Source organism: Carassius gibelio, chromosome A22 (genome assembly GCF_023724105.1).
Source record: "Carassius gibelio isolate Cgi1373 ecotype wild population from Czech Republic chromosome A22, carGib1.2-hapl.c, whole genome shotgun sequence".
In the NCBI taxonomy this organism is placed as follows: domain Eukaryota; kingdom Metazoa; phylum Chordata; class Actinopteri; order Cypriniformes; family Cyprinidae; genus Carassius; species Carassius gibelio.
This window is the reverse complement of record NC_068392.1, coordinates 2,318,498-2,336,861: the sequence shown is the minus strand read 5'-3', so window position 1 is coordinate 2,336,861 and position 18,364 is coordinate 2,318,498. Positions and strand designations below refer to the sequence as shown.

Genomic DNA, 18,364 nt, shown 5'->3' with positions numbered 1-18,364 from the left:
ATTTGATTCTAATGAAATAATGGGCATACATGTCCAATTATTAAATCATGAAATTACCAAAACATACCAATAGATTACATAACTGGTATATTGTGTGATAGTTGGGAAAACCCAAATCACATAATTTTCCTCAAGTGGCTGCTGCTAAAATATTGTTTTGGTAATGAAAATGACAGCACATTTTGGCTCATGAGAGGTCATGGAGCTTCAGGAGGACAGAGGTTTAATAGGCCTTGTCTATATTTAGTGAAGACTATCCAGTGTTATGTGTTAAGACAATGCAGTATTTCTGTACCAGAATATTAGAGTTAGATCTACCTGTTAACAGAGACAATAAAATGTCAGTCTTGGAAAAAAATAAAGGTTACTGAATGAAGCGGTCAGCTTGTGAGTAAAACTTTCCTCTTTAAACATCCGTATTGAAACTGTTTGTATAGACCTGCAGCTTCCCTTAGTAACCACTTCTTCCTGTCATAAGTTTTTTCTGCAGCTCACTTTAACAACTACACTTATTTGAGAGTCAAAGGCATACATTTTCATCTATAATGAAGTTCATCATTTTCTTCATCTACCCATCTCTTTTTTACTCAGGTGAGATTAATTTCATAACATCATTTAAATGATTAATTATCTGTTAGCTAAACAAGTAAATTCAAATTTAGGCTCTCATGAATGTAGCCACTGAACCTGGCATGGCGTTCAAAAATAAATAAATATTTTTCTGTCAGAAAGTCCTTGAGCTACTTCCCTTTAGTTTTTTAATATGTTGAATAAGCGTTTATTTTAGTGTTTCAATTAATATTTTAATTATATTATAATTATTATTCATTTTGTTTTGTTTCAGCTTTATTTAAATTAACAGAAATCTTTTTAATCGTTTTGCTATTGATAATATCCCTAGTTAAACATTTTCTAATATTCTGAATTATAAAACAATGTATTATTATTATTTTCTACCTTTTCATATATATATATATATATATATATATATAGGTTTTTTATTAAGTGGAAACAAAATATAATATAATATAGAAAACTATATGGCCCTGTGTCGAAAAGTGTTTGCCCCCTAAACTTATAATAACTGGTTGGGCCACCCTTAGCAGCAATAACTGCAATCAAGTTTTTGTGATAACTTGAAATGAGTCTGTTACAGCCCTGTGGAGGAATTTTGGTCCACTCATCTAAGCAGCATTGTTGTAATTCAGCCACATTGGAGGGTTTTCGAGCATGAACCACCTTTTTAAGGTCATACCACAGCATCACAATAGAATTCAATTCAAGTTTATTTGTATAGCGCTTTTTACAATACAAATCGTTACAAAGCATCTTTACAGAAAATTATGTTTCTACAATATTTAGTAATAGCTAAATACATGATTAGTGGGCCCGGTGACATTTTGCTTGACTCCAAAAGAGTTTATTAGGTCAGTAAATGCAAGTCCTAATGCATCATTTGTATTATCAACGTGAATATTAAAATCTCCCATGATTAGCGCTTTATCAACTGTAACTAGAAGGTCTGAGAGGAAATCTTCAAATTCTTTTAGGAATTCTGTATACGGCCCTGGTGGTCTATACACAGTAGCAGAGCAAGAGATGCATTAGATTTATTTTGCATATCTGACAGTGTAACATTAAGCAGAAGTATTTCAAAAGAGTTAAACCTGTATCCTGTTTTCTGGGTAACATTGAGAATATCACTATATATTGTTGCAACACCTCCGCCGCGAGCAGTCTGACGGGGCTCATGCTTATAACAGTAGTTTGGTGGAGTAGACTCATTTAGACCAAAATAATCATTTGATTTTAGCCAGGTTTCAGTCAAGCAGAGTACATCAAAACTATTATCTGTGATCATTTAATTTACAATAACTGCTTTAGGTGTGAGTGATCTAATATTTATGAGTCCAAACTTTAAAAATTGTTTTTGTTCATTTACTTTACATGTTTCTGGTTTAATCACGATTTTTTCTAGATCCTACATTATATTTACATTTTGACCTCACTATTCAGGGAACAGACACAGTCTTAATAGTTTTTACAGCGCAAGTACTTTTATCATTTAAGCGGGTGGAACAAAAGTCATCATAATAGTTATTTGAGAATTGACTTACTAGTCACATGGAGCGAAGTGTCCTGGAGATGTTGTCAGAGAGCAGCTCCACTCCGACTTTGCTGGGGTGCAATCCATCAGCGCGAAACAGCCTTTACACCATGACAACAACCATTCATTTAAAGCAAAAAGTCTACTAAACCTTTCGTGTCCTCGTTGATACGTGGGCAGTGGTCCTGACACGATGATCGTCGCCGTGGGCGTCGTGCTGCGAACAGTCTCGATCAGGCTCCTGAAGTCCCTCTTCAGCATCTCCATCTGCCGCAGTGTGGTGTTGTTAACCCCAGCGTGAAGCACCACTGCTCTGGGGCTCTCGGCGGCCTTCAGGATCGCGAGTATCTGCGCAGAAACATCGAGAACATGAGCACCAGGCAAACAGTGAGTGTGCACTTTACCTTCGGCTAATGTAGCACGGATGTGTCGGACGATGGAGTCTCCGATGAACACAGCATCGCGTCCTGTCTTGCGGAGGGGAGTGAAGCGGCTCGAAGACAGCAGCGGGAGAAGTCGTCGAATCTGCACCGAAAGCAGCTCGAACATGTCCCCACCTGCAATCAAAGGTAGACATTCATCCGCCATTAAAGCAAGTAACAGTGAGTACAGCAGTGGTAATGTGTGTGAATAGAGTATTAGCAATGTAAGCGCGTTTAGCAACAGCAACAGAATTCAGGTCAGGACTTTGACTAGGCCACTACAAATGACTTGCTGGTGTATTTTGGATCATTGTCCTGCTGCAGAACCCAAGTTTGCTTCAGCTTGAGGTCACAAAGAGAAGGCCGGACATTTTCCTTCAGGATATGTTTGGTAAATAGCAGAATTCATGGTTGCATTTATGTTTGCATTTATCACAGCATGTCTTCCTGGTCCTGAAGCAGCAAAACAGCCCCAGACCATCACACTACTGTCACGGTTCATGAATGCACCGTCTCCTGCTGTGTTCATGTTACGTCATGTTGATTGTTTCATGTGGGTGTTGCCGCTGATCATCTGATCAGCGGCAGGTGCAGCTCATTACATCAGCCTACTTAATGCCCTGTCTTTCGTCTCTTGTTTGTCAGATCGTTGTTTGAGGTCCTCGGTGTACATGTCTGTTCGTCCTCCAGTGTTCCTGCCCTTGCTCTGTTTCCTGTTCGGTCATCTCTGGATTATCACCAGCATTCACAGACTATCACCACCTTTCACAGACTATCACCACCTTTCATGGATCTACCACCACCATCATCTCTACCAAAGCACTCAAATCACCTACTCACCTGTCTGTGCTGCCGTCGAGGTCCCTGCGTCAATCTCCAGCATCCATTCATCACACCTCCATTCAATAAACTTCATTTACTTGCTTTTGCCTCCTGTCCTCCATTTACAGCATCTCAGAACGATCTGACCAAAATGGAGGCAGCGAGTAATCCACCTTCCGGGAGGGCGGCATTATGGGGAACAGCGGTGTGGGAGAACCAGGACCCATGCTGCGCCTCGTTTCAGGTACTCTCAGGAGGAGCTTACCCAGTACCACATCCAGGACACCGACTGACGTGAGGTTCAGCGGCGGGGACGAGGCCAGCCCCTCCTACGATCACGAGCCCATGCAGGTAGGGCGAGCTCGGCTTTCCCGGGAGGAGAAGGAGAGGCGGAGGTCCCTTGGCCTGTGCCTCTACTGCGGGGGAACCAGACATCAAGCTTACAACTGTCCTGTAAAAGGCCAAGCCCGGTAGTACGTATGAGGCTACTATCGGGTGGGATCTCCAACGAGAAGACCTTTTCATCATCTACGCTCCTTTCGGTAAGACTAAGATGGTCAGCACAGACCCACCACTGTCAATCACTACTGGACTCAGGGGCAGAAGGTAATTTCATGGACAGCACACTGGCACACAGACTCCACATTCCCCTCAGAGCCCTTCCGCACCACATCACGGTTCACGCCCTCAATGGACAGAAACTCCTGGTTATTTCTCACATCACTGAAGACATCACCCTCATCACATCAGGCAATCACTATGAAACCATTTCCTTCCACATACTTGACTCTGCCCTGGCACCCATAGTCCTCGGTCACCCATAATCCCAAAATAGACTCGTCCTCCAATTCCATTCTTACCTGGTGTAAAAAAATATAATAAGTCTTGTTTTAGAAGGCGCCACTGGTTAGAAGGATCGGGGGCTCCTTTTATTGTATGGACAGACCACAAGAATTTATAATACATTAGCACTGCCAAAAGGTTGAACTCCAGGCAGGCTCGGTGGGCACTTTTTTTCGGACGTTTTGATTTTACTATCTCGTACCGCCTGGGTTCCAAAAATATTAAACCCGACTCTTTGTCACATATTTTTGACCGTTCCGAACGGCCGTCCACTCCCGAGTGTACTTTTCCTGAGACTTTAGTGGGGGAGATCGAATCGAAGGTCAAAACGGCCTTAGAAGGGGTAAAGCCTCCGCCCGGGTGCCCACCGAATCGCTTATTTGTGACGGAGGGATTACAGTCCAACATTATCCAGTGGGGACATTGCTCTAATGTGGCTTGCCATCCAGGGGTTAACCGTACTAAATTTTTGGTCAATTTTTGGTCAAGCAACGATTCTGGTGGCATCACAGTTTTGTTTTGGCTTGCTCGGTTTGTGCCACTGGTAAGACTTCCAATCGGCCCCCTGATGGGTTACTTCAACCGCTGCCGGTCCCTTCGAGACCCTGGTCCCACATCGCTCTAGATTTTATTACTAAAATCTAGGGTGTTGCGATGTTTGGTCTCCAAGAATCCTTCCTCCTGGAGCCAACAATTGTCTATGGTGGAGTACGCCCACAATACCTTACCAGTATCAGCTACGGGCCTATCTTCTTTTGAGTGTAGTGTAGGTTACCAGCCACCTATTTTTCCCAGTCTGGAATCTGAAGTCGCGGTCCCCTCCGTTCACGCCTTCGTCCAGAGCCCGCGAGACTCTACTCCAAGTGGGGGCGCGCACTAATAGGACACACACCTTCCAAAAGTTCAACTTTTGTCTCTTCAGTCCACAGATTATTATATTTTCTCAAAAGTCTTGGGGATCATCAAGATGTTTTCTGGCAAAACTGAGATGAACCTACATGTTCCTTTTGCTCAGCAGCGGTTTTCGTCTGTAACTCTGCCATGCAAACCATTTTTGCCCAGTCTCTTTCATATGGTGGAGACATGAACACTGACCTTAAATGAGGCAATTGAGGCCTGCAGTTCTTTGGATGTTGTTGTGGGGGTCTTTTGGGACCTCTTGGATGAATTGTTAATGTGCTCTTGGTGTAATTTTGGTCAGCCGGCCACTCCTGGGAAGGTTCGCCACTGTTCTGTGTTTTTGCCATTTGTGAATAATGGTTCTCACTGTGGTTCAGCTACTTTCCTTCTCATTTGTTTCTGAATTTCATTGGATCTCTGCATTATATCTAGCTTTTGAGGATCTTTTGGTCTACTTCACTTTGTCAGACAGGACCTATTTAAGAGATTTCTTGATTGCGAACAGATGTGGCATTAATCAGGCCTGGGTGTGGCTAGAGAAATTGAACTCAGGTGTGATGAACCCCAGTTTTAATAGGGGGGCAAACACTTCTTCACAAAGGGCCATGTAGTTTTATATTTTGTTTTCCCTTAATAATAAAAACCTTCAATTAAAAACTGCATGTTGTGTTTACTTGTGTTATCTTTGACTTATAGTAAAATAAGTTTGATTATATGAAACATTAAAGTGTGAAAAACATGAAAAAAAAGAAGATCAGGAAGGGGGACAACAATTTTTCAAACCACCATATATATATATATATAATTTCTTTGTTTATTTATTTAGTTTTATCTAATTCTACATGAATGACTGAATAATAATAATAATAATAATAATAATAATAATAATAATAATAATAATAATACGTTTTATTTATATAGCGCTTTTCCAGAGCTCAAGGACACTTTACAATAAACAAACAACAATAAAGGCAATTGACAAAAAGAGCAGACAGAACAACAGTAGGCAATTGAGAGTGCAAGTACAGTAAGTGAGAAATTGGGTAGAAGTTATGAACATTAACATTTGCGTTTTGAAATACAGAGTCAAGGTTGGTCTTTTAAATTAGACACTGCAGAATTTTTTTTTTTTAAGAAGCTTTAATAAAGCCAATGTACTGAACTTTTTGGACTCTAAATATATAATTGTATTATATATTTATAATAATAATAATGTATAATTTGGGCAAAAAAAAAAATAAACCAGTAAATCTAACTGTCAGGACAGATGAGGACCCAAGAGCGGAATGAGGCTGAGAACAGGAGAGAGGGAGCAACTAATCCAAAACGGCAGGCAGGAGAATAGTCGGGGTAGATAAGGGGTCAAGCGAGGTGCAGACAGGGCTGAGAACGGCGGGCAGTAACAGAGTCAAAAACAGTCCAGGTCGAAAACCAGAAGAGCGGTCCGAAATCCTCTGAGGGCAAAACACAGGTTACACTAACTGGGCAGACAAACCAACCAGCGAACTGACGAGAACAGGACAGAACCGAAGCCAAACGGCAAAAGGTCACAGAACACACTGACAAGGATGGGTGAAAATCAAGCAGAATAAATAGGGTGAGTAATGAGATAGAGGGAACAGGTGCGTCAGACAAGCCGCAGCCTAGATTGCAGAGCGAGATCAGCTGGCGCTAGGGCGAAGGGAAGAAAATCCAGAAAAATATATTAAAAATCAGAGAGAAAGAAAAAAAGGAAACAAAATGAAAACAAGTGTAGAAAAATTAGTAGAAACGAAAAAATATATATAAAAACAAACAAAGTAAGAAAAAGGAAGAAAAAAGGACAGATCATACCCGAGTCCTGACAGTACCCCCTCCCCCAGGAGCGCCTCCCGGCGCTCCCGAGGAAGGGCGGCGTTGGTGAACCTGGTCGATGAGCGAGCGGTCCAGGACGTCCCGGGCTGGAACCCAGCATCTCTCCTCCGGACCGTACCCCTCCCAGTCCACCAGGTACTGATATCCCCGCCCACGACGTCTGGAGTCTAAGATTCTCCTAACCCTATATGCAGGAGAATGGGGAGAACGCAAGACAGGCTTAACTTTGGACACATGGAAGACAGGGTGCACACGACGAAGAGAATTGGGCAACCGGAGACAGACCGTCACCGGGTTGACGACCTTGGAAATACGGTACGGCCCCACGAACTTAGGTGCCAACTTTCGTGATGGGACTCTCAGTGGCAAATCCTTGGGTGAGAGCCACACGCGTTGTCCGCAGACATAACTGGGCGTCAACCTTCGGTGGCGGTCTGCGGCAGTTTTAACGCGTCCCCTAACTCGGAGAAGCGCCTCCCTGGCCCTCCTCCAGGTGCGGCGACAACGCTGAACAAAAGCCTGAACTGAGGGGACAGCTGCCTCGGAGCCCTGGGAAGAAAACAGAGGAGGCTGATAACCCAGACTACACATGAACGGGGACATACCTGTAGACGCCACCGGTAGCGAGTTGTGAGCATATTCTGCCCAGGTGAGTTGATCACTCCAGGAGGAGGGGTTATGGGATGCCAGGCAGCGGAGCATCCGACCGAGATCCTGGTTGGCGCGCTCGGTCTGGCCGTTGGTCTGTGGATGAAAGCCTGACGACAGACTCGCAGAGGCTCCAATCTGTCGACAGAACTCTCTCCAAAAATGTGAAACGAACTGGGGCCCCCTGTCAGAGACCACGTCCTCCGGAAGGCCGTGAATCCGGAAGACGTGATCAATGACCACCCGGGCCGTTTCTTTAGCCGAGGGGAGTTTAGGAAGGGGAAACGAAGTGGACCGCTTTGGAAAAGCGATCCACTACAGTGAGAATTACAGTATTGCCACTGGATGGAGGGAGTCCAACTACAAAATCCAGGGCAATATGGGACCAGGGGTGGGATGGGATGGGAAGCGGCATTAACAGACCAGCGGGGGGAGAATTAGAGGATTTATTTTGAGCACAGACCGGGCACGCCCCCACGAACTGGTGAACATCCTCCGCCATGGCAGGCCACCAAAACCGCTGGCGAATGGCAGCCAGCGACCTCCTCACACCTGGATGGCACATGATTTTGGAGGAGTGACCCCACTGGAGAACGGCGGAGCGAACTCACCTGGGCACGAAGAGCAGGCCCATGGGACACCCCGCGGGCACTCCGACTCCCCCCTGCGCTCGTCTGACGAGCTTCTCGATTCCCCAGGTAAGCGCCCCCAGCACGCACCGCGGAGGTATTATAGTGTCAGGGGGCGGATCGCCTGGAGAAGCGAAAAGACGAGACAGTGCATCGGGTTTAACGTTTTTGGACCCGGGTCGATAAGAGAGGGTGAAGTCAAAGCGCCCGAAGAAGAGCGCCCACCGAGCCTGTCTGGCATTTAGCCGGCGTGCAGACCGAATGTATTCCAAATTCTTGTGGTCAGTCCACACCAGAAATGGAACGGCCGCTCCCTCCAGCCAGTGGCGCCACTCCCCCAAAGCCAGTCGAACAGCCAGCAACTCGCGATCACCGATGTCGTAGTTTCGTTCTGTGGGAGACAAACGGTGTGAAAAAAAAGCACAAGTATGTAATTTGTTATCCACGGGGGATACCTGGGAGAGCACAGCACCGACACCAACCTCTGACGCATCCACCTCCACCACGAACTGCCGGGAAGTCTCTGGAGTTACCAGGATGGGGGCTGAAGTAAATCTGCGTTTTAATTCATCGAACGCCGCTTGGGCATCCGCTGACCAACGGAAGTTGATCCTGGTGGAGGTTAGCGCGGTCAGAGGGGCCGCCACCTGCCCGAAGTTCCTGATGAATCGCCTATAGAAATTGGCGAAACCCAGGAACCGCTGTAACGCCTTGCGGGAATCAGGTGTCGGCCATTCGGAGACGGCTCTCACCTTCGCAGGGTCCATGCGAATCCCCCCCACCGAGATGATGTGGCCCAAGAACGAAACTGACTGAACGTGGAACTCGCACTTCTCCGCCTTAACGAACAGCTGATTCTCTAATAGCCACTGAAGCACCTGTCGTACGTGCTGGACATGATCCTGAAAAGAAGAGGAGAAAATTAAGATGTCATCTAAATAAACAAAAACGAACCTGTCGATCATGTCCCTCAGCATGTCGTTGACAAGTGCTTGAAAGACAGCTGGAGCGTTGGATAAGCCGAAGGGAAGAACCCGGTATTCAAAGTGCCCGCGAGGCGTGTTAAACGCGGTCTTCCATTCGTCCCCCTCCCTGATCCGCACTAGATGGTAAGCATTGCGAAGATCCAATTTCGTGAAGAACTCGGCCCCCTGCAAGAGATCGAAGGCCGAAGACATCAGCGGCAGAGGGTACCGGTTCTTAACTGTGATGTCATTCAACCCTCGATAGTCTATACAGGGGCGCAGAGAGCCATCCTTCTTCTTCATGAAAAAGAACCCCGCACCGGCCGGAGAAGAAGAGGGACGAATAATACCGGCTGCCAGAGAATCACTTAAATACTTCTCCATCGCTTCGCGCTCTGGCGCGGAGAGAGAATACAGCCGCCCGCGAGGCAGAGAAGCACCAGGAGAGATACAGCCCGGGACCTGCTGAAGACCGCCCGCAGATCATGGTAGCAAGCAGGAACTCGAGAAAGATCCGCCTCCTCCTCCTGTAGGGAAACAGAAACAGAGACCGGGGAGAAGGCAGACAGAAGACAATGTGTATGACAATACTGACTCCATGACAAAACTACATTGTCTGCCCAGTTAATGTTCGGCCCGTGGCGAACGAGCCAAGGATGACCCAATACCAAAGGGACAGATGGAGATTTACTGACTAGGAATCTGAGGTCCTCCCGGTGGTTCCCGGAGGTAAGAAGACTCACCGAATCAGTGATCCGAGAGATCTGCATAAGTGGCCTGCCATCGAGTCCGTGAGCGACTATTGGTGACTGCAGGGATTGGATGGGTATATCCCGAACGCGAGCCCACTCTTCATCTATGAAGTTGCCCTCTGCTCCTGAATCTACGAGTGCTGAAGCCTTAAACAAAGTGTGTTTAGTAAACAGAGACACAGACAGAAGAGTGCGTGACCTGTGAGCAGGGGAAATGGCAGTACCACTCAGATTAACGCTCTGTGGCGAACGAGCAGCCTTAGCTGGACAGGAGTGAGCTCGGTGTCCTTGAGCTGCGCAATACAGGCAGAGACCCTCCAACAGGCGGCGCTGTTTCTCCTTGGGCATAAGGCGCAAGTGATCCACCTGCATAGGCTAACACTCCTCGGTAGCCTGGGATGGAGGGACGAACGTGACAGGCTCTGAGTCTGCTCGAACTCGATGGCGAAGCTCTCTCCTGGCGTCTATGCGGAGGGACAGGCTGATAACATCGTCCAAGCGTTCTGGAACCTCGCGGGAGAACAGTTCATCCTTGACTGAGTCATTGAGACCCTCTAAAAAGCGAGCGATAAGGGCCTCGGTGTTCCATCCACAGGTAGCAGCCAGGGTACGGAACTGCACGGAGTAGTCTGCTACTGAACGCCTGCCCTGTTGAAGGCGCGCTAACAGTCGGGACGCCTCCTTGCCAAAAACGGACTGATCAAAGGTCTTGACCATCTCCTCCTTAAAGGAACTGAAGTCCAAGCAGCACGCGGCCTGTGGCTCCCATACCGCAGTCCCCCAATCACTTGCTCTACCAGAAAGCAGGGATATGACATACGCCACCTTGGAGACATCTGATGCGTAGGTTCAAGCTTGAAGGGAAAACACCACCTCGCACTGAATAAGGAAAGCTTTGCAACTAGTAGGCTCACCGGAATACACGGGGGGGTTGTTCACTCTCGGCTCAGAGGAGGAAGCGGACGGGAGAGGCCCGGGAGGCGGTGAAGGGAATTCCTGTCGAGTGAGACGATCGAGACGACCCACTAAATCCGTGATCTGAGCCGACAAGGCATCCTCAGAGTGACGAGTGGAAGAGAGTTGCATCTCATGACGGCCCAGCATCGCTCCTTGATGCTCCAAAGTCGCCTGCCAAGTTGAGCTCTCCGCTGGGTCCATTCTTGGTCAGTGTGTGGTGTCAGGACAGATGAGGACCCAAGAGCGGAATGAGGCTGAAGAACAGAGTTTTATTAAAGAGGACGACTTAACGTCAAAAAAAAAACAACAAAACCCCTCTGGGGGGGGGGGGGGATCAGTCTTGACTTCACACTGCTCAGCGGGCAGGTCGTGCGCTCAGCCTCCGAGAACGCCAGGAGAGAGGGAGCAACTAATCCAAAACGGCAGGCAGGAGAATAGTCGGGCAGACAAGGGGTCAAGCGAGGTGCAGACAGGGCTGAGAACGGCGGGCAGTAACAGAGTCAAAAACAGTCCAGGTCGAAAACCAGAAGAGCTGTCCGAAATCCTCTGAGGGCAAAACACAGGTTACACTAACTGGGCAGACAAACCAACCAGCGAACTGACCAGAACAGGACAGAACCGAAGCCAAACGCCAAAAGGTCACAGAACACACTGACAAGGATGGGTGAAAATCAAGCAGAATAAATAGGGTGAGTAATGAGATAGAGGGAACAGGTGCGTCAGACAAGCCACAGCCTAGATTGCAGAGCGAGATCAGCTGGCGCTAGGGCGAAGGGAAGAAAATCCAGAAAAATATATTAAAAATCAGAGAGAAAGAAAAAAAGGAAACAAAACGAAAACAAGTGTATAAAAATGAGTAGAAACAAAAAAAAATATATAAAAACAAAGTAAGAAAAAAGGACAGATCATACCCGAGTCCTGACACTAACCTATGTGATGCTCCAAATTTGAAGTTGATATCACAAAAATTTAGCCCGCAAAAGTACACTTTATAATGTAACACAATGTTTTAAGTTTAAACCTTTCCAGTGATGACTAATTTATGATGAAACTGCAAAAGTAGTGATGTGAAAATAAATAAAAAAACTGAAGATTCAAACTGTAATTTGATTTATGGCACTATATTTGGTGTTTAAATATGTGTTTGTCTTTTGCTTGTTTAGAGAGGCACACCTGCACCATAACTTACACTGAAATAAATGGACAGACCATTGCAGGATTCCCAGAGGTTTCTTCAGTAACTACACTGGATGGACAGCAGATTGATTGTTATGACGGTGGGATACAGAAGCTGATTCCAAAACAGGACTGGATGAAGTTTGCATCTGGAGACAGATGGAAAGAATACACTAAGATCAGAGAACGAGTGCAGCAGACCAACAAAATCAACATTCGTTTTATAATGGAGCAATTCAGTCAGACAAGTGGTGAGATAAAATACTTTACACTACAATTTTAAACATAAAAGAAATACCTCATACAATAGAAATTAAAGTAAGCTCTCCCTATTCTTCAGGTGTTCATACGTATCAGAGGATGTATGGATGTGATTGGGATGATGAGACGGGAAAATCACATGGGTTTGATGAGCACGGTTATGATGGAGAAGATTTCATCTTTCTAGACATAGAGGAGCTCAGATTCATCACAGTTGTACCACAGGGAATAATCACAATGATGAAGTGGAACAATGACAGAGAACGACTTGAATTACTGAAACAATACTACGAACAAGATTGCGTTTACTGGATACAATATTTTTTGACGTTAAGGAAAGCATATTTAGAAAGTAGAGGTAGCTTGTTTTCAAGAAATTCACTTTGTTCAACAAGTAGATTATTTTAGGGTAGATTGTGGAACACACAGTCCATAGTTACAACAAAAGACATCTTGACTTTATCTAGTGGTTATTTTGTTAAAAACAGTAGAGAGGCATTTTCCCCCACTCTACCCAACAATAAATGAGTCATTTGTCTCTGGTGGTCTTTGGTTAAATTTGACAGAAAATTTTTGTTTTAAAAAATTGTTTTGTAAAAAATCATAGCACCATGAAAAACGTCTCGGTTACATACTGTATGGTAACCCTCATTCCCTTAACGTCGGTGACCGACGAGAACGGGATATCGCTTCGATAGACTAAACAAGCCAATGCACATTGGCATGCTATTAATGCATCCAGCTGCCACTGATCACAGTGTGAGTATAAGAAGGCAGCAGGTGCAATGCATACCAGATTTTCGCTGAGGAGCCAAGCCTGAGACCCAGCAGCTCAGCGGCAGTACAGCAACCATGGCGACGGGACGTGACCGATGAGAATGGGATGCCTACCAAAGCACCATGGGTGCTGCCCCTTCCAGTGCCCTGTGCGAGCCGCCTCTGCCCCTATTAGGTGTAGGCCTGGGCTCGGAATTGAGGTGAGAACACAGGAGGATACTGGCTCTAAACGAAGGCTATAGAACCTAGCGAACATGTTAGGGGTCACCCAGCCTGCAGCTTTACAAATATCTGTCAGCGAGGTGCCACAATCCAGCGCCCAGGAGGATGAAACACTTCTAGTAGAGTGAGTTCGCAACCTGAACGGGCAGGGCACACCCTGTGCCTGATCAGCCAGGGTTATGGCATCCTGGCCCCTTTAAGGAACCTGACGATGAGGTCATGCTTACCTAAAGACTTCCCGTTCACGGGGTCATGATACACAGCAATAGCGGTGCCCTGGACTTTGACCGTGTAGGGAGACAGCCTTCGCTCCAGGCCTTGCTGCAGAAAGGAAAGCACGACCACAATCGGGCATCTACGTGGGTCCTCTCTGTGAGAAGAACACCACTCGACAAACAGGTTCCACTTCAAGGCGTAAGTGTGTCTCGTAGACAGTGCTTTTGCCGAAGTGATGGTATCCACTACCTCCTGGCGTAGGTCACCTAGAACCTCCACGTCCCATCCTGGGTCCAGACATGGATTTTCCGAAGGTCTGGACATGGGTGCCAAACGGTTCCCTGTCTCTGGGTCAGTAGATCTTGCCCCAGAGGAATCAGCCAAGGAGGGGCTGTCGCGAGGAGCACTAGTTCGGGGAACCAGGTCCGAGTGGGCCAATATGCCGCCACTAGCAAGTCTTGCTCCTCGTCCTCCCGGACTTTGCACAGTGTCTGTGCGAGAAGGCTCACTGGGGAAAACACATATTTGCTGCGTGCCAGTGTGTCCAGGCAGTGAGAGGTTTCTGGAGAAGCAAACAGTTCTACCTGAGTGGCTTCGAACCTTCTCCAAATCAGCTGTACCGTCAGGGGATGGAGTCGCCGTTCTCCCAGGAGATTGGCACGAAGTGACCTCAGAAGCTTCCGACTACAATGGACTCCACCTTGTCGGTTGTTGTATGCAACGGTCGCTGTGTTGTCCTTTCGGACCAGCACATGCTTGCATCATAAGTGAATTTTGAGACTGCTCAAGGCAAGGTGCACTGCTAACAACTCTAGGCAATTGATGTGCCACTGCAGCTGCGGGCCCATCCAAACCCCCAAGACTGCATGCTCGTTGTACATGGCCCCCAACCGGTGATGGAGACATCCGTGTAAACCACAACATGTCTGGAGATCTGCTCTAGGGCCACCCCTGCCCAGAGAAACACAAGATCTGACCACGGGGTGAGGGTTTGGCGACAGGCCAGTGTAACATGGACCCGGTGAGTGCCGAGCTTCCATGCCCACCTCGGGACTCAGCCATAAAGCCAGTGCTGGAGCGAACTCATATGTAACAGGCCGAAGGGGAACAAGAGCCGTCTCCGCGACTTTCATGAAGACACAGGGAGACAGGGACAGCCCAAAGGGCAGGTCTTTGTACTGATATGCCCGTCCTTTGAATGGAAAACACAGAAAAGGTCTGTGGTGCGGAAGGATGGATACATGAAAGTATGTGTCGTTCAGTTCTATCGCTGCAAACCAATCTGTGGGGGGGGGGGCACATTCAAAAATGCGTTTCTGAGTCAACATCTTAAACGGTAGCCGATGAAGGGCCGATTCAAAACTCGCAGATGCAAGATTGGTTGTAACTCACCACCTTTCTTGGGTACAATGAAGTAAGGGCTGTAAAACCCTGTCCTCATATTGGCTGGGGGGACCGGTTCTATCGCGTCCTTCGCCAGTAGGACTGCAATCTCTTCCCGCAGAACAGGGGCATCGGACGCTTTTACTGTAGTTTAGCGGAAACCACTGAACTTGGGGGGAAGTCGGGTGAACTGAATCGCATGGTCCGCAGAAGTCAGCGAGACAGACTGGGTAACTGCCCACTGAAACGCATGGGTGAAAAGGCATCCTTATAAGGACGATCCATCGTCTTTACAAAGACGCACCCTTGAAGCTCTTTTAGAGAAATTTGCTCTTTAGGAAATGCTCTTTTAGTGCTGAGGCGCACAGGGGAATTGTCCGCTTGCAACATGACAGGGGGTAGTGCAGCCTGAAGTGCGCAACCCACTCATCACAGGAACAACCACCGCTGAAGCGCCGTCTCACCAACACACGAAGCTTCCGAGAGCTAGCTGAACTCGTAGTTCACAGCAGACATGGTTGAGCAGAATGATACTAATGCTCGGCTCTGAAGTGAAAAGCTGCTATGCAGCTATTCTTATACTCATGCTGTGATCAGCAGCAGCTTGATGCAATAATTGCATGCTAATGTGCATTGGCTCATTTAGTTTACACTCGAAGTAGATTGGGATATCGCTTCGATAGACGTGGCGTCGAGAGTGACTGACAGAAAGGGAAACTGCATTTTAAGGCAAAGTCTCTATTTTTACCTGTAGCAGCCATGTTGCCGAGATAATTCATACTCCTTCGTTTGAAGTGTGGTCCCGAAAAATCTTCATTTGAAGGGCTATTTGGCCCTTCCCCTTACCCCTACCCCTCCAACGAAAAGAGAATCGAGACACCCCTTACCCCTGTGGAAAGGGGAAGGGCTAAAGGGTAGAATTGGAATTGGGCCTATATTACATTCAAGGGTCACTTGAGACCGTGAAACCAAAGTATGACTCTCATTTGAGGAGCACTGAAGGGTTAAAACAAAATGTAGCTGAATGATCTATTGCATAAATTTGAAGTATTAAGTATTTTCATCACTTTTTTTTCCTCAATCTTTTGTAGCTCCTGAAGTGTCTCTGTTACAGAAGAATTCCTCTTCTCCAGTAGTGTGTCATGCCTCAGGTTTCTACCCATCAGCAGTGAATATCACCTGGTTAAGAAATAGAGAAGATCACTATGAGGATGTGGAGCTTGGAGAGTTACTACCAAATGAAGATGGGACCTTCCAGAAGACATCTATCCTCAATGTTCATCCAGAAGAGTGGAAGAAGCACCAGTATGTTTGTGTGGTGGAGCACGAGGGAATGACCATCCAGAAGAATCTGACTGAGGACGAGATCAAGAGTAACAAAAGTAAGTTGTGTATAGTGCGGTATAGTGTTTATAGGGTGCACTTAATGGCTCGAGAATACCCACAATTCATTGTGAGGATCGTGCCAAGTAAATTGCCACATCTCGTCAGAAGATGGTGTCTGCATTTTTTATTGTTTTATTTATTTTAAGGCATAATGCACACCTCTCGAAATGCATAATAATCGGAAAGACTGGCTAGTATGATCAAAACTGTAATATTTCAATGTAACAGTGGTCAAACAGTTGGAACATTAAGGATTTATACAATGAATAATTCACTGAGATTAAATGTTTTAATGCTATATTATTTTAGTTATTAATATTACGTCATTTCCCTTTATTTAATCTTAATTGAAAATGTCACAGTTCCAGCTTTGAGCACCTGGTGGTGATTTTGTGAATGAGATTAACATGTGACTGGTTTCTATGGTTTGTCATTTTGTTTGACTACCTGTTGTGTATCCTTCAAGTTTTTCCAGATAACTGGAAGATGAACCAGTATTTTTGTGTGGAGGAGCACAATGTAAAAGAGCACTCAGAAAATCCATGATCAAGATTAACAAAGGTAGGTTGTTAATAATGAGGTGTAGTGTTTTTTATGCTTATGTTTTGGATTGAACTATTAGTGTACTACATAGTGATGTTAAGATTGAATTCAATATACACCTTATTAATGATGCATACTATATAAAAACAAACAGATGAACCCAGAATATGAGCATAGCATACAGTTAATTAAGTGTTAAGTGTAAAGAAAAAGCTTAGAGAGTTGCATTCATATTGTGGGTTTATCAGCACATGCAAACTTTCTCGAGGAATGCAAAACTTCTGCGACTGAACCTAAAGTTTCTGAGGAAAATCTAACTTTTGCTACTGAATGCAAAATGTTTTGGGGGGAACGCAATTTTTTAAAAATGTATTTAATAGAAATCCAAGTAGGGTGGAATTAAAAAGCCAAAGGTTCACTTATTATGAAAATAACATTTATAGCAAGAAATGATTCAGAGTTAGTGAAATACATTAAAAACATTTATTGTTCAATCAAACACTAAATGCATAATCCAGTCTTCAGTAGCATGGACCATAATAATCAACTCTTTTTCAGAGTCTCATGTAACCACGTCAGTTGGAATAAACTGGCCAAACCTGATTGAGATTTCATTTGGATTAAAAGTTTTTCAAAATGTGTGTGTTTTTTTTTTAAACAGTGTAAATCTAATTATCTACTTTTAATGATTTATTGCTTTGCAGAAACCAAAGTGTGAACTGAAAATATGTCAATATAAAGAGCCGACCTGCAGTGACAAAAATCTTTGAAGAGTTTCCTCCAATCATCTGCACTTTACCAAGATTTCAGCATAACTGGAAATCTTCAGGATGTGGGAGAACAAATCATTTCCATCACACTTGTGTGACCAAAACATGTTTTGTTTTTAACCTCTAATTATATACGTTTAATAATTTTTTTATTTTCAATTTTTAAACTCACTGATTATGTGTAGCTTGAGGGCTTTCACTATTTTAAATGTAAAACAAAATAAAAAATATGCTTTCAAAATTCAATAAAGATCTTGCAGTTTTCTTTTTTTTTTTTTCATTAAAATGGATGTGAGAAACAATAAAAAGCTGTAAAAATAAAGCAACTTTCAATAATCATTTAATAATGGTACGTTTGCATGTAAATGATGTGTGTTTTCTAAAGAATGAGTAAAAGCAGAGAAGACTAGAACACAAATGACATTTCAGATTTATTTATTTTAATATAATTAGTAGTTAATATATTCATCTTTTCCCACATCTCAGAATTTAGACTTTTTGTCTTAATATCCTGCGTTGAAAAAATAAATTAAAAGTAATTAATGCATAATGCAGATTACTGTTTATGGATTTATACTTTTATTTATAAATGAGCAGTCCTGAGAGTTCTGCTCATCTATTTACAGTGGTATTCATATCTATATGTTGAATTTGTTTTTTTTTACCCAGAAGCCCCTAAACATTAAATCCAGCCTGAAACGTTGGTGAGTAAAAAAAAATGATAAGAGTTT

At 44.9% G+C, this 18,364-nt stretch overlaps 1 protein-coding gene across 1 annotated transcript; it reads left to right on the top strand.

Annotated features, from left to right (window-relative positions):
* The first annotated feature begins 500 nt into the window (after positions 1-500).
* LOC127942426 (major histocompatibility complex class I-related gene protein) lies at positions 501-17,729 on the top strand. The gene is made up of 7 exons (XM_052538125.1): positions 501-591; positions 12,063-12,326; positions 12,416-12,665; positions 13,631-13,749; positions 15,990-16,316; positions 16,787-16,881; positions 17,568-17,729. Exons 1-6 carry the CDS (start codon positions 546-548, stop codon positions 16,864-16,866), a joined length of 1,086 nt encoding a protein of 361 aa, XP_052394085.1. The 5' UTR covers positions 501-545; the 3' UTR covers positions 16,867-16,881; positions 17,568-17,729.
* The last annotated feature ends 635 nt before the right edge of the window (positions 17,730-18,364 follow it).

Excerpts from the sequence above, each read along its gene's own strand:
- LOC127942426 (XM_052538125.1), top strand. The coding sequence starts at position 546 with ATGAAGTTCATCATTTTCTTCATCTACCCATCTCTTTTTTACTCAG. Across the intron at positions 12,666-13,630 it reads TGGATACAATATTTTTTGAC|GGAGACAGCCTTCGCTCCAG; the intron begins GTTAAGGAAAGC and ends TTGACCGTGTAG. Across the intron at positions 16,317-16,786 it reads CGAGATCAAGAGTAACAAAA|TTTTTCCAGATAACTGGAAG; the intron begins GTAAGTTGTGTA and ends GTATCCTTCAAG.